Source organism: Phoca vitulina, unplaced genomic scaffold (assembly GCF_004348235.1).
Source record: "Phoca vitulina isolate PV1807 unplaced genomic scaffold, GSC_HSeal_1.0 scaffold29, whole genome shotgun sequence".
Classification (NCBI taxonomy): Eukaryota; Metazoa; Chordata; class Mammalia; order Carnivora; family Phocidae; genus Phoca; species Phoca vitulina.
The window spans coordinates 9,409,570-9,433,345 of NW_022589732.1; the positions used below are offsets into that span (position 1 = coordinate 9,409,570).

At 35.8% G+C, this 23,776-nt stretch overlaps 1 protein-coding gene across 5 annotated transcripts in view; it reads right to left on the bottom strand.

Annotated features, from left to right (window-relative positions):
* Window positions 1–23,776, bottom strand: part of HERC4 (HECT and RLD domain containing E3 ubiquitin protein ligase 4) — a 138,243-nt gene that overhangs the window by 66,410 nt on the left and 48,057 nt on the right. For all 5 annotated transcript variants that reach the window (XM_032423959.1, XM_032423958.1, XM_032423961.1 and 2 more), the window contains 2 exons: window positions 22,832–22,962; window positions 9,896–10,056 (listed from right to left, as the gene is read on the bottom strand). In XM_032423959.1, coding sequence (XP_032279850.1) covers window positions 9,896–10,056; window positions 22,832–22,962 — 292 coding nt within the window. The remainder of the gene's footprint in view (window positions 1–9,895; window positions 10,057–22,831; window positions 22,963–23,776) is intronic.

Consider the following 23,776-nt stretch of genomic DNA (forward strand, 5'->3'; position numbering starts at 1 on the left):
TTCATGGACCTTCTGCGACACACCACCATCCTGAAGCAAGTCTGTTTGCTTTAGAATATGAAAGAAGATAAATGAAGACAATGGAGCAAGTGAATTTTATTTGCCTTGGTTTATATTTGACTCTGAAAAGAAGCTATAAAATGTGTTAACATCTTAGCAAATTTCATTCAATTTTGAAGGGTGTGCTCCTATGGTTTAATGACTAATGCCTTCACCTATGATATAAAATGTTATTCTTTACTTTTTTGTGTAATCTGCTGGACAGCAAAAATTCTGTGTCTTATTAGAATAATCTTCGATACTTTGTTGACTTTATTGTCTTTCATTATTTAAGGGGGAAAAAAAACAAATGTTCCTCAGTTTTGAAAGAGCTAAAAGTTTTTTAATCTCATTACCCTCTACATTTATTTTGAAATCTTTTACTGTCACTTTGATAAAATAGGTAACCAAGTATTGTTTCTAGCATCTAATAGTTGTATCTTAATAAAGAGTTCAAATTTCCTCTATTTCTTTGATTTTTGCCTTCCTTATTATGGATTCAATTGTTTCCCCAAAATTCGTATGTTGAAGTCTTAACCCCAGTAATTCAGAATATAACTGTATTTACAGACAGAGCCTTTAAAGAGGTGATGAAGGTAAAATGAAGCTGTCAGGGTACCTGGTGTCCTTATTATAAAAGGAAAAGACATCAGCGATTCATACACACAGAGAAAAGGCCATGTGAGGACACAGAAAAAGGCAGCCATCGCTAGCCAAGGAGAGAGGCCTCAGAAGAAACCAAACTCCTGACATGACACCTTGATCATGGACTTCTAGCCTCCAGAACTTTGAGGAAATAAATTTCTGTTCTTTAAGCCACCCAGCTTGTGGTATTTTTTATGGCAGCTCTAGCAAACGAACATGATTTGCAAAATCATGTCCTAAACATAGAAAAATAAAACTTCTAAGATACCTTTTACGAAAATATCTTTGAGATTTTCCAGACAGGCCTTGGAGAATTATAAAGGTTGTTCTTTTATTATACAAGAAGAGATGCGAGAAATACAGGTTTGTTTGATGTGTTACTATTTCAAGAGTTGCACTGGGAAGAGTTGTCAAATCAGAAAAGATACTTAATCTTCCCGAAGTTAAATTTATATGGTAAAATGTAATTAATATAAACATTTCAAAAATTGTCTTATGGGAAGTCCCTGGGGATTTGTCAATATCCTTGTTTTCCATATGTTTAAATATGAAGTAAAACACTATTCAAAACTCTTATGAAATTGTTCTTATTTTCCTGTATTTATCAAAGTTCTGGTCCTATTTTCAATTATTATTTAACTGTTATTTTAAACATTTTGTGGTATATTCTTACTGCTTTAATTCACATCTAGTTATCTCCTTGGTTTGCAAATGGGATGTATTTCAGACTTACCCACCAAGTCTTATAAAAAATACTGATGTCTGACTTACTGAATCGCTTCCCTTGATATTCTTAGTGTTATTCCTGGTACATTAGGTCTCAGGATTATCATGTTACATCTCAACATTTTTTCATCTATAAAAAGTTAGAGTCCTCTATATTTATGAATCAGATGTTAAGAGTCACTGTCTTCTTTAAGAACAAGCTTAATCATCTTTAGAAATGTGTTTTGCATGCCACAGACACAACCAAATATCCCTGTCAGCCATATTATTCCTATAATGAACCCTCTTCAGATCTTTCCATTTTACAATTATCAGCAATAGACTAGTCACAGTCATTTTAAGCCTGTCATCTATTGATTTTACTCTAATACTTACCTGAAGTCTCTCCTATAAACTCTGGTACAGGCCAGAGTTTGTGTTTTCAAAAAAGAAGGACATCTCAGAGGCATGCAAAAAGGACTGTACTATGTATATGAAACCATTTATACTTCACAGAATAGACACTTAGGCACAGGCTTCTGAGGAAACACAACTCAGAAAACTTTCAGAACATACCCGTGGATTGCATTAGAATTACTCATAATTTTTTTAAAGTTGCTAAGTAGTTTTATGAAATTTCTCATTAGAACACCTTACACTGGAATGAATGAACTGATGAAGAAAAATTTATTGTGGTTATCTGTTTAGAATAATGTTTAATTTTGTTTTAATGTTCTGTTTTTTGGATATATAAGGGAACTATTTGTCCTTCTTCTAAAGATATCTAATTCACAACAATTTTGTAAATTCTGCTTTGTTAAAAATGAAACATTTAAAAATGGTACTTCCCTCTGCCTCACTTCAGCTTGCCAGTATCTCCCGGAGAGGAGCTTGTACCCTGGTCTGGCATCCCAGTTTTTGTGGCTGCTGCCCAGGAAGCACCTCTAGGTGCTCTGGGGGCCAGTGGGGTTTTATGCTCACAGGTCTCACAGGACTGTAATCAACAGAAAAAGTTCTTAAACAGCTACCACCCCTAGGGTACAGCAAGAGACAACAGATGAAGATGCCCAATCTTTCTGTGAGAGTCCCATTAGCTTATCTCTGTAGCTGTGGCCTGAGAGGCAGGCTTCTAATTAAACACAGGTCTAAGGGCCTACTGTAATCCTCCCTAGAGACCTCAGAAGGAGGGTCTTATCTCTGTGCTCTCCCTCTGCCACACGCCAGAGCACCATTATTTCCCCTCAGGGGAAATGTAGACACATCTGGCCCTGGTTTTTGTGGCTGCCACCTAGTGGATACCCCCTGATTGCCTGGTTCTGGTGGACTGCGGGACTTGCATTCCTGGGACCGGGTTCCCATGGGCTGTAAAAATCAAAGAGAGAGTTCTTGGTTGGCTACCACCCCCCAGTCACAGCACAAACAGCAGACTGAAATACACCCCCAGTCTTTCTGTGAAAAAGGCCTACTTGCATGTCCTGGAGCTTCGACCTTAGGGGCAGGCTTCTGGTTTAGCATACATCTATCGACTTACTAAGGTGATCTCTGGGGACTAAGGCTAGCAGATGCCTTCTTTGCCCTGTCCTCTGCATTACTACAAGTCACTGCTATCTCCTGGAGTGGAGCTTGGACCATTGTCTGGTGTCCTGATTTTCATGGCTGCTGCCCAGGGGACCCCTCTAGGCTCTCTGGTGGCTAGTGGGACTTCCACTTGTGGTCCCACAGGACCGTATATATTTGCATACTTTAAAAGCTGCTGCCTGAGAGTCTGGCTTCCAATCAGCCTGAATCTAGGTGCTGCCTGAGATCCTCCCATTTGGGACACCCACAGGCCTTGGCACACCCTCAATTAGTGGGAGCCACAAAAAATAAAAGACTGCTTGGACAATCACAAAGGTCTGAGAGACAACCAAGAGCTAGGGCAGGGTTGAACTATATTACAAAGCTCTAATAATCAAAACAGTATGGTATTGGCATAAAAACAGACACTTAGATCCATGGAACAGAATAGAGAAGCCAGAAATAAACCCACAAATATATGGTCAATTTATGACAAAGGAGCCAAGAATATACAATGGGAAAAGGACAATCTCTTTAATAGATGGTGTTGGAAAACCTGGACAGCCAATATGCAAAAGAATAAAATTGGACAACTATCTTACCCCATGAACACTAACTCAAAATGGATTAAAGACTTGAACGTTATGACCAGAAATCATAAAACTCCTGGAAGAAAACATAGGCAGTAGTTGACATCAATCTTAGAGATGATTTTTTGGGTTTGACACCAAAAGCAAAGACAAGAAAAACTAAAAAGCTTCTGCACAGCAAAGGAAACCATCAACAAAATGAAAAGGCAACCTGTGGAATGGAAGAAAATATTTGCAAATGATATATTTGATAAGGGATTAATATCCAAAATAAATAAAGAACTCATAAAACTCAAAAAGGCAAATAATCTGATTAAAAATGGACGGAAGATCTGAATAAACATTTCTCCAAGGAAGACATACAGATGACCAACAGGTACATGAAAAGGTGCTCAACATCACTAATCATCAAAGAAAAGCAAATCAAAAACACACTGAGATATCACCTGTAAGACTGGCTACTATAAAAAACACAGGAAATAATAAGTGCTGGTGAAAATGTGGAGTAAAGGGAACCTTTGTGCACTGTTGGTGGGAATATAAATTAGTACAGCCACTATAGAAAATGGTATGAAAATTCCTTAAAAAAATTAAAAATAGAACTACCATGCAATCCAGCAATTCTACTTCTGTGTATTTATCCAAAGAAAATGAAAAAAACAAACTTGAGAATATATATGCACCCCCATGTTCCCTGCAGCATTATTTACAATACCTAAGACATGGAAGCAACCTAAGTGTCCATCGATAGATGAATGGTTAAAGAAAATGTGATACACACACACACAGGAATATTATTTAGTCATAAAAAAGAAGGAAATCTTGCCATTTGTTACAACATGTATGAACCTTGAAGGTATTAGGATAAGTGAAATAAGTCAGAGAAAGGCAAATACTGTATGATCTCACTTACTTCTATGTGGAATCTCAGAAAAAAAAAAAGCTCATAGATATAGGGAACAAATCGGTGATTGCCAGAGGTAAGGCGGGTGGGAGGGTGGACAAGATGGGTGACAGGGGTCAAAAGGTATAAATCTGGACACAGATCCACAGAGAGAGAGAATGCCATGTGAAGATGAAGGCAGTGATCTACTAGCCAGGAAATGCCAAAGATTGCCAGCAAACCACCAGAGGCTAGGAGAGACACATGGAACAGAGGCTCCCTTATAGCCCTCAGAAGAAAGTAATCCTGGGGTGCCTGGGTGGCGCAGTTGGCTGTTTTTGGCTCAGATCATGATCTCACGTTGGACTCTCTGCTTCTCCCTCTCCCTCTGCCCCTCCCCACCCAACTCTGCTTGTGCATGCTCTCTCTCAAATAAGTAAATAAAATCTTAAAAAAAGAAGAAGAAGAAGAAACCCTGCTTTTTCTTGGATTTCTAGCCTCCAGAACTGAGTCAATAAATTTGTGTTGTTCAAGCTACTCAGTTTGTGGTATTTTGTTACAGCAGCCCTAGAACACTAACACAGTTGTCCAAACTTTATACATTCTAAAGAAAGGTCTGCCCTATGCCAAACTCCAAGGGCATAATCCCAAAGTCTGGAGTATCCTGTTAAGAATGTTTTTGTTTACCTGTGACCTTGAGGCCACATCAGATAGTTTATGCTAACAACGTGATTTATGGTGGGGGCCATGGGCTTCACCTCTGAAGGGACTGAGCTAATTAAATTCACATTTAAATGGGGCACCTGGGTGGCTCAGTTGGTTGAATATCTGACTCTCTTGGTTTCGGCTTATGTCATGATCTCATGGGTCATGAGATCAACCCCTGTGTCAGGCTCCGTGCTCAGCAGGGAGTCTGTTTGAAGACTCTTTCCCTCTGCTTCTCCCCATACTCTCTCTCTCTCTGAAATAAATAAAACTTAAAAAAATTTAAATTCACATTTAACTAGTTTTTATCCTACACAGCCTTAATATAGTGCAAAATAATTATCAACCATTATATATATGACACACACATATATATAATTTGTGGTAAAATATACATAAAATTTCCCATTTTACTGCACATCTATAAACAGAAAAAATGACCAATGGAAGGTAGGAACTGTGGAGAGTTGATTCATGGGAGAAAAAGGCCCCTGGCACGGCATAGGGCAGGGAGCCCTAGTGGTGGAGTGGGTAGTGAGAGACAAGGGGAGAGAGAAAGAGTTTGGGGGGGGGAAAGGAGTGAAAACACACAGAGGACTGTACAAGAGAAATGTTCCCCAAAACCACTGACTAGAAATAAGGAGAGGGTTTCAATACTGCCAGTTTTTTATAAACAGCAGAGCGCAGAGTTTGAAGTTTTGGAGGTCAGTGCCATAGCCAGGGTTGCCTGGCAGCGCTCCGGGAGGGAAGCAGCCGGGGCCACGGGAGCAGGCAGAGTAGTCTGAGGATCTCCTGGGTTGCACAGGGAGAAACGGTTCCCCCTGCTGGGAGTGCATTTGGTAGAGGTGATACTGGTTTTTTTTTTTTTTTTTTTAACGATTTTATTTATTTATTCATGAGAGAGAGAGAGGCAGAGGGAGAAGCAGGCTCCCAAGGAGCAGGGAGCCTGATGCGGGACTCGATCCCAGGACCCTGGGATCATGACCTGAGCCGAAGGCAGACGCCCAACCATCTGAGCCACCCAGGCACCCAAGGTGATACTGGTTTTGTTTTTTTGGATACAGAAAGAGCAATTCTTTTATTTTTTAAATTATGTATTTTTTAATTTTTAATTTTCTATCTGTATCAAGCTTCTCTTAACAAGCAGACCAAAACACACCTAGCTTCTTTTATTTTTTTAAATTTAAAATTTTTGTTTTATTTTGCTTTATTTATTTTAATTTATTTTATTTATTCATCCCAAAAGGAAGAACAGGAAGAAATGATGACCAGGGATTTAATCAATACAAATATAAGTAAGATGTCTGAACTAGAATTTAAAACAACAATTATAAGGATATTAGCTGGACTTGAAAAAAGCATAGAAGACACTAGAGAATCCTTTACTGCAGAGATAAAAGAGCTAAAAGCTAGTCAAGCTGAAATTAAAAATGCTATAAATGAGATGCAAACCCAAATGGATGCTGTAACAATGAGGATAGACCAAGCAGAGGAATCAGTGATACTGAAAATAAAATTATGGAAAATAATAAAGCTGAAAAGAAGAGGGAAACAAAGATGATGGATCACAAAGGTAGACTTAGGGAACTCTGTGACTTATAAACGTTAATAACATTCATATCATAGGAGTCCCAGAACGATGAAGAGAGAGAAAAAGAGGCAGAAGGTTTATTTAAGCAAATTATAGCTGAACATTTCCCCTTAAGTAATCTGGGAAGGACACAGACATTAAAATCCAAGAAGCATGGAGAACTCTCATTAAATTCAACAAAAGCCAGCCATCACCAGAGATATCACAGTCAAATTCACAAAATACACAGACAAGGAAAGAATCCTGAAAGCAGCAAGGGAAAAAAAAGTCCTTAACCTACAAGGGAAGACAGATCAGGATCACAGCAGATTTGTCCACAGTAACCTGGCAGGCCAGAAGAGAATGACAGGATATATTTAAAGTGCTGAACGGGAAAAGCATGCAGCCAAGAATGCTTTATTCTGCAAGGCTGTCATTCAGAATAGGAGGAGAGATGAAGAGTTTCCCAGACAAACAAAAACTAAAGGAGTTCATTGACCACTAAACCAGCCTTGCAAGAAATATTAAGGGAGACTCTGGGGAAAAAACCAAAAGCAACAAAAACTAGAAAGGAACGAAGAACATCATCAGAAACACCAACTTTATAGGTAACACAATGGCACTAAATTCGTATCTTTCAATGATGACTCTGAATGTAAATGGACTAAATGCTCTAATCAAAAGACATAGCGTATCAGAATGGATAAAAAACCAAGACCCATCTACGTGCTGCCTATAACAGACTCATTTTAGACCTAAAGATCCAATCAGAAATTCTGTACCCATTATACAACTCCTCTGTTCTCCCCTTCCCCAAGTCCCTGGTAACCACTATTCTTTCTGTCTCTATACATTTGACTGTTCTAGGTACCTCATATAAGAGCAGTCCTATGATATATTGTCCTTTTGTGTCTAGCTCTTTTGACTTAGCATAATATTTGCAAGGTTCATCCATGTTGTACCATGTATCAAAATTTTATTACTTTTTATGGCTAATTTTCAATTACATGCACATACCACATTTTTTTATCCATTCATCTGTTGATGGGACACTCGAGTTGTTCACACCTTTTGGCTGCTGTGAATCGACAAACTTCTGATGAAACTAAATTGTAGCCAAACAACTAATTTTAAAATTCCATCTCCTTTCCCATTTGAAAGCAAATAATCTCAAGGTACAGTTTCAAGGGTAACAAAATGCACCCCTAAGTGACCAAACTTTACAAACAGAAATACATGATTCTTTACAATATTCGTGCTGCTTTAAATTACAAAATCGCTTGGGGCGCCTGGGTGGCTCAGTCGTTAAGCGTCTGCCTTCAGCTCAGGTCATGATCCCGGAATCCTGGGATCGAGCCCCGCATCGGGCTCCCTGCTTGGCAGGAAGCCTGCTTCTCCCTCTTTCACTCCCCTTGCTTGTGTTCCCTCTCTCACTGTGTCTCTCTCTATCAAATAAATAAAATCTAAAAAAATAAATAAATAAATTACAAAATCTCTTTGTTATGTTATTAACAGTGCTCTTCATGGAAGAAACTAATATAATAAAATACCAACATGCCACTAAGTACACAAGAACAGTATTACTAAAATAAATGCATGTTCTAAACCTAAGAGTGACTGGAAGAAAATGAAGGCATATACTAAATACAAAATGAAACAAAAACAAGAAAAAATAGTATCATCTGCTGACCTTTGCTAAATAAAAGCATAACTGAGAATAGCCTTTTTAGTTACCAAAAAAATAAAAAAATCTTCAAGGTCATTCATAAAAAGTTATGGACCTTTTCAAATATCAACCTTCATAGTATGCTCATCACTGAATAAAATCTTGACAGACCCCAGTCCTCACAATTCAAAGAAAAACCCCTAAGGAAATCAGACACAGTAAAATGAAGAAGAAGAAGAAAATTCTGAGGAATAGTTCAGGATGATAAAGGAAATATATTTTTAAAAGCATATTTTATCTTTTTTAAAAAAAGATTTTATTTATTTGAGAGAGAGCGAGAGAACACAAGTGGGGTGGGGGCAGAGAGAGAAGCCCGCTCTCTGCTGAGCAGGGAGCCTGATGCAAGGCTCAGTCGTGGGACTCCAGGATCATGATCTGAGCCGGAAGGCAGACACTTAACTGAATGAGTCACCCAGGCGCCCCAAAAAGTATATTTTAGTTGCAGCATGTTAAAAAAGTAAATGAGAAAACAGCATTCAAATATTTCAAACTCCTTAGTAAATTAATACCAATGAAAAAATAACCAGATCTACTGAAAAAATACTAGAAAATAAAAATAAATCACAGATGTGGCTAAAGCAGTAGGGATGTGAAAGCAAATTTTAAAAATTTAATACTTTAAATAGGTAATATATTCATGATTCGAATTTCAAAAGGAAAGAAATTGTCATATATTTTAAAGTCCTGTATATACCCAAATAAATGAAAGCAGCGTCTTCAAGAGATATCTGTACACCCATGTTTACATGATTCACAACAGTCACAAAAGGTGGAAACAAACCAAGTGTCCACCAACAGGTGAGCAGATAAACAAAATGTATGTATGTACAATAAAATGTTATTCAGCCTTAACAAGGAAGGAAATCCTAACACATGCTACAACATGGATAAACCTTAAGGACATTACGCTAAATTTATGAAGTCAGTCAGTCACAAAAAGACAAATACTATATGATTCCACTTACATGAGTACCCAGAGCCAAGTCAAATACATAGAGAACAAATGTAGAATGGTGTTTGCCAGCCGTGGGAGGAGTGAATGCAGAGTTGCTGTTTAATGAATACAGAGTTCTAGTTTTGTAAGATGAAAAGAGTTCTGGAGACTGGTTGTGCAACAATGTGAATGTACTGAGCACTACTGAATTGTACACCTTAAATGGTTAAGTTCATAAATTTTGTTATGTGTATTTCACACAAAACAAAAATACTCCTGCCCACTGGCATCGAGCCACCACCCAGTTCCCATACGCTCAGCCCTCTGAAACCATTACTACTTTACCATGAGTTTGCTTATGCATAAATAAGGAAGTATAAACAAACTAAGCAAATGTATACACTATTCTGTATCTTGGTATTTTCATTAAACAACTTATTTTGGAATTGTTTCATTTCAAACATAGAAAACTTCATCATTTAAGAGCAACATTTTAACAACTTTAACGTGCATAGCAAAGCTTTAATATAACAAAACTTACCAGTATCTGGTGGACACTGCCCATTATAAGGGAACCAATTTCCTTTCACAGTGAAAGGACTTTTCCTGTTGCTTGTTGAACCAGTTCCTAGCTGCCCATTACCACCAAGTCCAAAAGAATAAATTCGTCCTGATGAAGGAACAAAAGCAGAAGTGTGCTGCCTAGAGTAAAATGATAGAAAATCTCAGACTTTGTTACCTTCCAAATAATTTACATTTAGAAAAGCACACAAATATTAACTGATAATTTCTCTCTTCAAAAATACATTAACAAAACCATTATAGTTCTAAAATGTTCTGTACAAATTAGTTATTAAAAGTCTTACTCTGCACTGAATGAATTCTCTACCCAGAAAATTTCCACAAATGTCCAAATTTAGAAAGGCCCAGATCTACAGTGGAATCCCTTATAAGAGATGATTCAGCACAAGAGGTAGCATCTAACTATACTGTCCAAGTTCTCCCCTTCCCTTCCCTGTAACATTCTAGCCTAAAGGATCTATGATGACCCACCTTTGGACACCAATCAAAAGTTTTACAGTAAGAACTGGGCAAGTAATCCAGTTCCAATCAGAAGATTGAGGGGGGTGTGTGTGTGTGTGTATAATAAAACAATGCATAAATACATAAAATGAAACAATGTTTCCTTTCTTCTAAAGAAACTGATCCTTGTATCTATGCACCCAGACTCCTTTGGAGGTAGCAGAGTGGAAGCAAATCTAAGAAACTGCAGAACTGAAGCTGAAAAAACCCACTAATCAGTGAACCTATGCAACTCCCTCTGATGTTTCACCACTGTATGTTTCGGAACCTTATATGTTTGGGTTAAAGATGATTATCCAGCTCAGGCCTTGTGTTCCTCAATCTCAGGTTTTATGGCTTCAATCAAGTCCGGCAAATTCTTAAGTGTTATTTCTATAAATACTGTCTCTCTCACATTTATTCAATTATTTTCTCCTTGATAGTATTATACAAATGTTGCAACTTCCCAATATATCCTACCTGTCTTTTAATCTCTCTTTTATATCCATGCCCCTTTGTGGGTAATTTCTCTCGATCTGTTTTTCAAATCATACTTTTCTTTTTAGCAGTGTGTCTAACCTGCTGTTTTAATTACCCACTTTATTTTAAATTTCAATGATGAAATTTTTATCCCATTTCTAGAAGTTTTTTTTACCCCAAATCTGCCACCCTGTTTTTCATTTAAAACCCATTATACATTGTGAAATTTAATACATAAACACCAACCCAGGGTGACTTTGACAAGCCCCAAACCTTACAGTAGTCCTGTGGTTACAGATTCTCAGAGGAGATTCAAACCCGAAACTAGACCAAGGACAGAAAAGTCTCCTTATGCTAGCAAGGGAGTATTTCATGGTGAACTCTTTCCATGATGTGGTTTTATTGGGAGGAGATGGTTTCTCAGGCCTCACTAATGCTTCTATCAGTTCTTAGGTCTCATCTCCTCTCCTAAACTCCTTTGCCCTCTATGGTATATTGTTTATCAAAAGAGCCAAAATTATTCCTCTCTCTATACCCATTATGCTTACAATATGACTTCTGCAGCTGTTTCCATCAAGATGGGGAATCTATTGGGGCACCTGGGTGGCTCAGTCAGCTAAGTGTCTGCTTTCGGCTCAGGTCATGATCCCAGGGTCCTGGGATAGAGCCCCCTGAGCGGGACCCTGCTTCTCCCTCTCCCTCTGCCTGCTGCTTCCCACCCCGCCCCTGCCCCGCCCCGCTTATGCTCTGTCAAATAAATAAATAAAATCTTTACAAAAAAAAAAAAAGATGGGGAATCTATTTCTCCATGTCTTAAACCTGGGCTCTAACCTGTGGCTTGCTCTGAATACAGAATGCAGCAGAAATGACAGTGTATCTGATCTGACATTACGCCTTACAAGTGGCTTTGCATTCTTTCCCTCTCTCTCTTTAGAACTCTGTTCTACTATCTTGAGACTAATCCAAAATTAGCGTGTAAAGGATGACATATAACTTGGAGCAGAGACAAGCTGTCCCAGCTATGACCATGCCAAACTACCCAGCCCCTAGCCAGATAATCAGCTGATGAACTGAGTCCAGCTAAGATGAGAACTGCCCAGCTGAGCCTAGCCCAAATTACCGAATCAAAGAACTATCGGCAAAATAAAAAAACTGTTTAAGCCACTAAGTTTTAGCAATATAGGCTAATTAATATATTACCTCCACAGGCAAATTCTTTCAGGGCACCTCCAAAGTCCGTTCAGACAGACACCAATAGCTTTCAGATTTCTTTGTTTTTGCCCTGTGGCATTCCCTTTAGTTTCTGGCAAACTAACCTGATATAAAAAGGTGTTTTGATTCAAAAGTGTTTTCAAGTTATCTAGTCTGCCATATTACTGAAAATCTAAGTAGAATCTAAGAACCATTTTACCTCTGAGCCAAGGGAAATCGGAATTTTTTAACCAAGGAAACTCTTTTAACAAATGAAATGTTAAATGGAATCCTAGCATATAAAACAGAAAAACTGCTATGCCTGAAGAAGGGGTTAACACTGCCCAGTCTGCCTCCTTCAGGAAGCAACCACTGTGATATCTCGAAAGAACATACAGCTTAAAAATTATTGCAATACTAGTTCATTAAACTCCTCCTCAAAATGGTATACCAAAGGAGTGGTTCTTAAACCTTGCTGCATATTGGAATCACCTAGGGGTTAACCTAGGCAATAATATACATTTCTTTTTTTTTTTTTTTAGTATTTTATTTATTTTTTTGACGCAGAAAGACACAGCGAAGAGGGAACACAAGCAGGGGTAGTGGGAGAGGGAGAGAGAGAAGCAGGCTTCCCGCTGAGCAGGGAGCCCGATGCGGGGCTTGATCCCAGGACACTGGGATCATGACCTGAGCGGAAGGCAGACGCTTAACGACTGAACCACCCAGGCGCCCCAATAATATACGTTTCTAAAATCTCTCCAGAAGATAAACAGCATGAAGTCAGAGTTAAGAGCCACTAAACAAACAACCATCCTAAGTCCTAGATTTGATATAATAGCTCAAAAACACTATGATATTATACCACTAGAATTTGAACCTTTTACTTCTGGATCATCTCCTTGATGGATTCACATTTCTGGTTTTCCTCAGCTGCTTCCTTCAGGAGGCTTTTGGCAATTATTCCATAAGGAAGTTAATACATCTTATGTTGACTACCTGGAAGTAAAACTGGTCAAGATACCATGTATCTACCTACATTCCTTATTATACCTACAGATAAATCCTTACATCTTAATCAATATATAACTGAAAATTTTTCCCCAATACAATAGTTGAATAAATTAATTAAATTACTAAAAAGAATTGAGTTCATAAAGCTAAGAATAACTATCCCAATCATTCTACTTGTTAAGGATTACAAAATTAGATAACCTTAAATCATTTGTGATTATTTCACAAGGGACTGATGAAGTATTTCACCTGAAAAAAATTATTTTTAAGTATTGCTTTATAGGGGCGCCTGGTTAACCCAGTCAGTTGAGCATCCAACTCTTGGTTTTGGCTCAGGCCATGATCTCAAGGTTGTGAGACTGAGCCCCGCATTGGGCTACACACTTGGCAAGGAGTCTGCTTGAGATTCTCTCCCTCTGCCCCTCCCCAGCGTGTGCATGCACGAGCTCTCTCTCTCTCAAATAAATAAATCTTTAAAAAGTAAATAAATAAAATATTGCTTTATAGTCTCTTAATGAATTATGCATGAAGTAGATAAACAAGAAAAGATGAACTCTCTAAATTTTGGGAACATATATTCATGTATAATTTTAACAGTATAAACAAAATTTTAATAGAAGCACTCCTGGCTCATACATACGATGAGCTTTCATTTACTTTTTATGATAAATTCTAGTCCATATATGGGAAAAGGAAAGGAAAGCTTTTGTCAAATCACTCCCATAATTTTTCAAATACATGGTCAAGCACACAAAACTGGCATACAAAGAAACAGGGCACCATGAACAAAATTTAGCAGAAAAAAAGAAATAGAAACAGATCCTAAAGATTTCAGATATTGGAATTATCAAACACAAGAATGTAGAACAACTATGTTCAATAGTTTTTTAGTGTCCAAGAAATAAAAGCCAAGCTTGAAAACTGACAGACAATTGGAAACACTAAAGAAAAAAAATGTCAGATTTTAAAAAGAACCAGTAAGAAAGACGAGTACTAAGAAGTCAAAATAACTAAAATCAAGGTCTTGAAGGATAGGTTTAATGAAAAACTGATATAGCATAAGAATATGCTAAAATACAAATCATAAAAACAATCAAGAAAGCAGCAAAGAGGGTCAAAAATGTAGAAAATGAAGAATAAGGCTACAAGGCAGAGGGAGAAGATTCAATACACATCCAGAGTCCCATGAAGAAAGGTGAAGCTATATCTAAAGAGATAATAGCTTAGAATCCCCTATAACTAATCAAAGATATTATTCCACAGATTCAAGAAGCCCATAAGAAAATGAGGAAATCATACTTCGACAAATGAAATCAAAACTGGAGAAAGATTAAAAAGAAACACATTACCTTCAAAGGAGCAACATACTGATTAATAGCTGGCTTCTCCACAACAACCAAAGCCAAAAGACAACAGAATATTATCTTCACAGAACTGTAAGTAATTATACCAAGCTAGAATTCTATAACCACGAATAATATCATTTAAGAATGAAGGTAAAATAAAACATTTTTTAGATACATAAAAGGGTCTGTAGATCTACTCAAAGAAAATTCCAAAGGGTGTTCAGACAAAAGGAATTAGAAAATATGAAGAGTGAAAAAAAAAAGGTAATAAATATACAGGTATTTCTAAATGTACCTTGACTATATGAAGCAATGTTTTTGTGAAGTTTAATACATATAGAGAATGAAAAGATGGGAAAGGTAAACGGAAGTCCTTATATTGCCCAGAAAAAGAGAAGGTATTTATTAATATAAATTAAGGATATATATTATTTCTGTTTATGTTTAATGTAACAACTAAAAAGGAAGGTATAGTTTCCAAACAAGTAAAGGGAATTAAACTAACTTAAAAAATTATCAATCTAAAGAAAAGCAAAACAGAAAAGAAAAAAAATGAAACATTAAAAATAGATGGCAAAACAGTACAAATATTATGCCAGGTTTAAGTGCAAACGTATCAGTAATTATAAAACAAACAGAATGGTCAATTTAAAAAACAAAATTGCTAGAGTGGATTTTTTTTTTAATTCAAGTATAATTAACATACAGTGTTACAGTAGTTTCAGGTATAAAATATAATGATTCAATAATTCTTATTTTTTTAAAGTTTATTTATGTTTTTAAAATTATAATTCCTGTATAGTCAGTGTTATATTAGTTTCACGTGTACAGTATAGTGATTCAACAATTGTACACATTACTCATTGCTTATCATGATAAATGTACTCTTAATCCTCTTTACTTATTTCACCATTCCCCCACCCACCCTCCCTCTGGCAATCACCAGTTTATTATCTATGTTTCAATCTGCTTTTTTGTCTTTTTTTTCCTTTGTTCGTTTGTTTTGTTTCTTAACATATGAGTGAAATCATAAGGTATTTGTCTTTCTCTATTTCACTTAGCATTATACCCTCTAGATCCATCCATGTTGCAAATGGCAAATTTGCCAGACTACATTTTTAAAGATCCAACTTAATACTGTTTACATGATATTCATCTAAAATGTGCAGAAAGACAAAGTAAAAGAATATGTATAAACAAATATGTAAAGAATGAATATAACAGACAAAATAGGAAAAAACATATAAGCAGATATAGCTCTATTAACATCAGATAAAAGAGACTTTAAAAAATCAAAAGTATTGGGGCGCCTGGGTGGCTTAGTCGGTTAAGCATCCAAATCTTGATCTCAGCTCAGGTCTTGATCTCAGGGTCATGAGTTCAAGCCCTGTACTGGGCTCCACACTGGGCATGGAACCGACTTTAAAAAATATATATATATTACTAGAGATTTAGAGGTCGATGATGAAAAGTTCAATTCACCAAGGAGAGATAAAACTGGAATTTTATGCACTTAAGAATCAAGATAGCCTCGGGGCGCCTGGGTGGCTCAGTCGTTAAGCGTCTGCCTTCGGCTCAGGTCATGATCCCAGGGTCCTGGGATCAAGCCCCGCATCAGGCTCCCTGCTCAGCGGGAAGCCTGCTTCTCCCTCTCCGATTCCCCTTGCTTGTGTTCCCTCTCTCGCTATGTCTCTCTCTGTCAAATAAATAAATAAAATCTTTAAAAAAAAAAAAAAAAAAAAAAAAGAATCAAGATAGCCTCAAAATAAAAAATTGTTAGATCTAGAAGAAGAAACTGAAAATAGTCAAACAGTGTAAGACAGTATAATATTTATTGTTAACTGATTAAAAATGATCAAGCAAAACAAACAACAACAACAAAAAAACACCACATAGAAGATCTGAACATTGTTAGAAAAATTTCACATACTGGGCATATACAGATCATTGCATCCCACCACTGAATGAACTAAAGACTGAAAGGTATGAAATGAAAAATATACACAAAATACGGATCATAAAGAACAAAGGTGGATACTTTGAAAAGATTAATAAATTGATAAATTTTCCAGAGGTTTCTCTGGAAAACATAGGTTTTAAAAAAGAGATCAGGAAAGAAAGGATAATTTACCAACTTCAAAAAAGAAAAAAAAGAAGAGATCACTAGAGCCTACAAAAAAAAAAAAAAAAAAAACCTTAAGATCTGTGTATCTGTGGTATACTGAAATAGTAATCCCACTTCTTTACTATCCTGTAGTATTAAATATGCACAGTCTTGTTACAGCCTGATGGGAGATAAGCAGCATGTATTCCCCTACCTTAACCTTAGGTTTGGCCATGTAATTGTAATTTGCTTTGGTCAATAGGATTTTAGTAAATGTGATACAATCAGAAGCTTGAGATGTACGTGTACAGGTGTTACTCCCAAGAGAATAAAACCCAAAGGTAGCCACTGTCCCTCTGGCCTAAAATGAGACAAGTAACAAAGCCACCCCTCTTAGCACACTGAGCAAAGTCTCCCTTAATGGACATGCATCTTGATACAGCTGCAATGTACAGCAAAAATAAGAGCTGCTCCAGCTGACCCATGGCCCAAAGAAGTGTCTCAGAACGATCCACAGAATAAGAGACAAATATTTCTTATTATAGGTCACTGGCATAACTGTTTGCACACAGGAACAGGCCAATACAGACACTGGAAACTTTACATTAATATGTTTAAAATTTAAGCAAAAATGGAAAAATTTAACTTACAAATAACTGGCTCAAGAAAAAATTTAAAAGCTACCTTATGAAGAAACTGAAGAATGTTTTTTAAAATTCCAAAAAATAAAATACCAGGCGCAGATGGCTTTAAATGACAAGGTCTACTAACTTCCAAAGTGGTTCTATTTCAAATAAACAGAAAACAAGGGGACAATCCTCAATATATATTATTAGACTAGCATAACCTTAGTAATAAAATCTGGCTAAAAGAATAAGAACAGAAAATTATAAACCAAGTTCAGCAATAAACATAAAAACAATATTTTAAAAATATTGGCAAACCAAATGCAGCACTATATAAAATGATAACATGATGACTAAATTGGAGTTACTACAGAAAAATAAAGCTGTTTTTAGTTAGTAAAATCCATTTATAGAATTCACCACATTAACAGATTAAAGGGGAAAAATCATAAATTATCTCAATAGACCCAGAAAGACCAACATTAAAAACTTAACATCCATTCATTTAAAAAAAAAAATCCCTCTATACTAGGGGAAAAAAAGAGAAATTCCTTAATCTGATATAGGTATCTACAAAATGTATGGCAAACATGATACTAAATTGTGAAATACTGAAAGTTTTCCCACAGAGAGAATGCAGAACAAGGATGTCTGGATGTCTTGATCTTCAGCACTTTTTTTTTTTTTTTTTTTTGAGAGCAAGAGAGCACAAGGTTGGGGAAGGATCCTAAGCACAGAGCCCGATGCAGGGCTAGATCTCACAACCCTGAGATCATGACCTGAGCTGGAATCAAGAGTCAGATGCCTAACAACTGAGCCACCCAGGCACCCCGAGCTTCAGCACTTCTAGTGAACATTATCCTAGTGTCCCAGCCAGGACATTAGTAATGGCAAGAAATATGTTAAGCATAAGTATTATAAATGAAGACACAAACTAAACTGATTCACAGATAATATGATTGTGTACATAAGTTAGTAAGAGTTTACCAAAGTGGTTGGATTTAAAATTAATATATAAACGTCAACTATTTCTACATGCCAAAGATACCTTTGAAACTAGAACTTATAAAATAATAGTATTATAAAGAAGTATCTAACAATAAAATTACCAAAAGATATACAAGACCTTTATGATGAAAAATCTTAAAACATTTAATTAGAAGACATTAAAGAAGTTTGGAAGTTGATTAGAAAAGCCATAATTATAAAGACAACTTTTCGACAAATTAATCTAGAGATTCAAAACACTACTAATCAAAATCCCCCCAAAATTTTTTTGGAGAACTTCTGACAGGCTGATATTAAAATTTCTATGAAAGTAAAAGGCCAGAAATAGCCCAAGCATTTTTTTTTTTTTAAGATTTTATTTGAGAGAGAAAGCGCACACATGTGCATGTGGAGGGGGGGGAAGGGAGAGGGAGAAGCAGACTCCCCACTGAACAGAGAGCCCACCTCGGGGCTCGATCCCAGGACCCTGAGATCATGACCTGAGCTGAAAATAGATGTTTAACTGACTGAGCTACCCAGGTGCCTCCAACCCAAGCATTCTTGATGGATATGACAAAAAGGACCTGCTTTATTCCAAACAGCAGAATTACAGTGTCATAAAATTTATATAGTGTGAAAGGGGCACAGGGATACAGGTATTGAAGGAGTAAGATGAAGATCACAGAAACAGCTCCATGTATATATGGGCTTACAAAGAAATTGGGATGTGTGGCCTATTTAAAGGAAAACAAAATTAACCAACATGGGTAAACAAAATGATACAGCCACTTTAGAAGGCAGTTTGGTGGTTTCTTACAAAACTAAACATACTATTACAATAAGATCTACAAATCATGCACACTACTATCAGATAAAATAGGTTTTAAATCAAAAAAGGTTACAAGAGACAAAGGACATTATATTTTAACAAAAGGTTCAGTACAGCAAAAAGATAACAACTAAAACATTTACACATCTAATAAAAGACCACCAAAATATATGAAGCAAAAACTGAAAGAATTGAAGGAAGAAATTATTCTACAATAAATGGTTGGAGACTTTAATAACCCTGCTCTCAATAATAAATAGAAAAACCACACAGAAGATAAGTAAGGAAACAGACAACTTGAACAACACAATTAAGTCAACTAGATCTAACAGGACACACACTACCCAACAACAACATACACATTCTTCTCAAACGTACACGGAACACTGTCCACGTTAGATCCTATGTTAGGCCAGAAAGTAAGTCTCAATAGATTTTAAAAGATAGACACCATACAAAGTATCTTCTCCAACCACAACAGGATGATGGTAGAACTCAGTAACATAAGGAAATTAGAAAATTCACAAATCTGTGGAAATTCAATAACATGAATCAGAAATCACAAGAGAAATTAGAAAGACTTAAGAGATAAATGAAAATGAAAACACAACATATCAAAACAAAAGATGCAGGGAAAGCAGTGCTAAGGGGAAAATTTACATTAAAAAACAAGAAAGATCTTGGGGTGCTTGGTGGCTAAGTCAGTTAAGCGTCCAACTCTTGATCTCAGCTTAGGTCTTGATCTCAGGGTTGTGAGTTCAAGCCCTGAACTGGGCTCCATGCTGGCCATGGAGCCTACCTAAAAACAAAAACAAAAAACCAAAACAAAACAAAAAAACAGAAGAGAGATCTCATGTGAACAACCCAACTTGACAACCTAAGGACCTTAAAAAAAAAAAAGCTAAACACAAAACTTGCAGAAAAAAGGAAATAATAAAGATGAGAGCTGAGATAAATGAAATAGAGAATAGAAAAACAGCAAAAGTCAATGGAACTAAAAGTTGGTTTTACAAAGATCAACAGAATTGACAAAACTTTAGCTAACTTGACCAAGAAAAAAGAACTTACTAAAATCAGAATAAAAGTGGGGCTATTACTACTAATGCTGTCAAAATAAAAAGGATCATAAGAGAGTACTATAAACAGTTATTTGCCAACAAATTAGATGATTTAGATGAAATAGACAAAATCCTAGAAATACAAAACCTACTAATACTAAATCACGAAAAAATAGGAAACTAAAACAGATCTATAAGTAGTAAAACAACTGAATCAATAATCAAAAATCTCCCAACAAAGAAAAGCCCTACACCAAATGGCTTCATTAGTGACTTCTACCTAACATTTAAAGAACTAACACCAATCCTATTCACACTTTTCCAAAAAACTTGAAGAGGTGCAACTTTCTAATTCATTCCATGAGGCCAGCATTGTCCTGATATCAAAGTCAGACAAGGACACTACAAGAAAACTACAGACCATTATGCCTTATGGGTACTGATGCAAAAATTCTCAATAGAATATTAGCAAACAGAATTCAGTAGTAATAATGAAAAAACTATACAGCATAGCCAAATGGGATGCAGGGATGGTTCAGTATACACAAATTCATCAGTGTAATTTACAGCATTAAGACAATGAAGAAAAAAACCCACATCATCATCTCAATTGATGCAGGAAAAAAAAAAATCAAAACTCAACACCCTTTTATGATAAAAAAAAAAAACTCAAAAACTAAGAATAGAAGAAAATTATCTCAACATAATAAAAGCCAGATACGAAAAACCCACAACATCATACTCAATGGTAAAGGACTGAAAGCTTTTCCTCTAAGATCAGGAACGAGGCAAGGATGCCTACTTTGAATACTTCTATTAAACATAGTACTGGAAGCTCGAGCAAGAAAAAGAAATAGAAGGCACCTAAATTGAAAAGGAAGAAGTAAAACTATCTGTGTACAAAATCACCAAAGCGCAGAAGGATACAAAATCAACATGCAAAAATGAGTTCCATTTCTATACACTAATAATGAACAATCCAAAAAGAAATTTAAAAGACGATGAAAACTACAGAAAAATTATTGAAACAAATTAAAGACATAAATGAAAAGGTATCTCCTATTCATGGCTTGGAAGACTTAATATTGTTAAGATGTCAATATTTCCCAAAGTGATCTACAGATTCAATTCAATCTGTCTCAAATCATGGAAATGCAAATTCAAATCATGATTAAGTAACACTATATACCCAAGAGATTAGCAAAAATTTCAATCTGATAAATAGGGACAAGGACATAGAGTGTCAGGAATTCTCATGCAATATTAACAAGAATGTAAATTGGTATAATCATTCTGGTAAATAGAGTGACATTAACCTGCAAAATTTCAAGGTAAGTATCCTCTATGACTCAGCAATCCCATTTTAGGTATATACTTAGAAATATGAAGGTTTATGTATATCATATAATAAATGTTCAAAGCAACATTATTTGTAATTGCCAAAAACTGGAAGTACCCAAATACCTGTCAGTAATAGAATGAATAAATAATTATATATGCATATAACTGAATAAAACACAGCAATGAGATCTAATGATGGAGAACCACAGCTTCACACATACAGATAATCAATCATACAAGTAACATGTTAAAAAAGAAAAGTCACCAAAGACTCCCTACAGTGTGATTTCAAGTATTTGAAGTTAAAAGTTGGCAAAACTGAACCATACTGTATATGGATATCTACTACGCAGAAAAAATTAAGCTTAGTCAAACAAAGTACACTTTGTTTTTTGACAGTCTATCTAATTTAATCCACCAAAGGTGAAGCTCAATTTCAAAGTTGTGACTCTTCTATTTACTCCCAAGAACTGGGAACCAGTATTCCAATTCAACTTTTACCAATAACTAATTTTATGTGTTAAATAATTAACTGCTCAATTTCCTCATTCTTTAAATTAAAAAAAAAGGTGGAAAAGAAAAAGAAAAATAAGATGATTTGTACTTTCCCTTCAAGTGTGATGCTATATACAATAAATATATTATGTATTATTAATATCTTGTCCCAGATAAACTTATTTCAAATAGAGAAAAGTAAAATAATCAGTAGAAAAAAATGTTTCTCCTGTTACTATTACTCCTCAGCAGCAAATTAGACATTTAGGGAAGAATGTTTTTATCTTAGATTCCTAAATTGCTAAACAATTTGTTTAAAAAAAAAATCCCTATTTCAGTTAGGAACTGCTATCTTCCAGTAATTTGTAAAATGACCAACACAAAGGGAAAAAGGAGAGACACCCCTGTATGTTCTCCAGGCCTTTTAGAAAACATGGAATTATTCTTTTGGCCACATATATGCAAATCCACAAGAAAGGTTATACTGTAGACATCAAGGGGACGGGCACTATTCAAAAAGCAATGCCCCACCAATGTTACCATGGCAAAATGAAGTCTACAATGTTACCCAGCATGCTGTTGGCACCGTTGTAAATAAACAAGGGCAAGATTCTTTTTGTCTAGAAAATTTTTGTGCATGCTGAAAACATTAAGCACTCTGAGAGCCAAGATAGAGCTTTCTGAAACATGTAAAGGAAAATGATCAGAAAAAAAGGAAGCCGAAGAAAAAAGTACTTGAATTCAACTGAACTGCCAGCCTGCTCCACCCAGAGAAGTACACTTTGTGAGAACCAATGGAAAGAAGCTTCAGCTGCTGGAACCCACTCCCTATAAATTCATGACTGGGTAGGTGTAAAAAAATAAAAGACCTCTGGACTGTTAAAAAAAAAAAAATCCTAAATAATTGTGTTATGGAGACTAAGATTCTCTCTTATATAATAGCTTACCTTCCACAAGCAATCTGAGTGACAATGCTTCCCATAAGTTCAAAAACTTTCCTTGGGTTTATTTCATGACTGGTAGAGTTATGACCCAACTGACCATACCCTCCAGCTCCAAAAGTAAACACTCCACCTTCCTAAAAAAAAAAAAAAAAAAAAAGACAAAACCCTTTATCATTAGAAGGCCTGATAAAAGAAAATAATCTTCAAGAAAACAGGTTAATCTTTAATACATGGAGTCAATTTTTCTCTTCTATTGTCTTCACAATTTAACTTAACAGATAGCTGACTTTTCAAGGTAGAATGACTTAAACCTAAGAGAACTGCAGGCTATTTTCAAATATTTTAAAAGTACTTAATTATGTTCTTATCATTATATTGAGCTGAAGCCATCATTAAAGAGATACTAGTCATTTTTTGCATTGCCTTTCATGATCATTATAATCAGGATCTTGTTGAATCCCAAGTACATACCTATAAAATATTACAAAACCTAAAAATGGTATCATCTTCAGTTTTCAAACTAGTTATGCTTTTATATAAAGCCTCTGCAGAAAGACTGCAATTAAACCAGAGTGCACAAATATAGCTATTTTTCACACAGTTGCTACAATACACAGTTGACCCTCAAACAATTCAGGGGTTGGGGTGTCAATCCCTTGTGCAGTCAAAAATCCATACACAACTTTTGCTTCCCCCAAAAACTTTACTAATAGCCTACTTCTGACTGAAAACCTTACTGATAACATAAACAATACCTAACTTAATCTTAATTTTTTTGGTATTTCTAGGCTACACAGTTTACCTGTGAATTTTTTCAAATTGTTGCAAATCTCCAAAAACTTTACCAATATATTTGTTGAAAAAGATCTGTGCATAAGTGGACCCATTCAGTTCAAACCTGTGTTGTTGAAGGGTCTACTATATATAGTCTTTTAAAAATTTATGGTA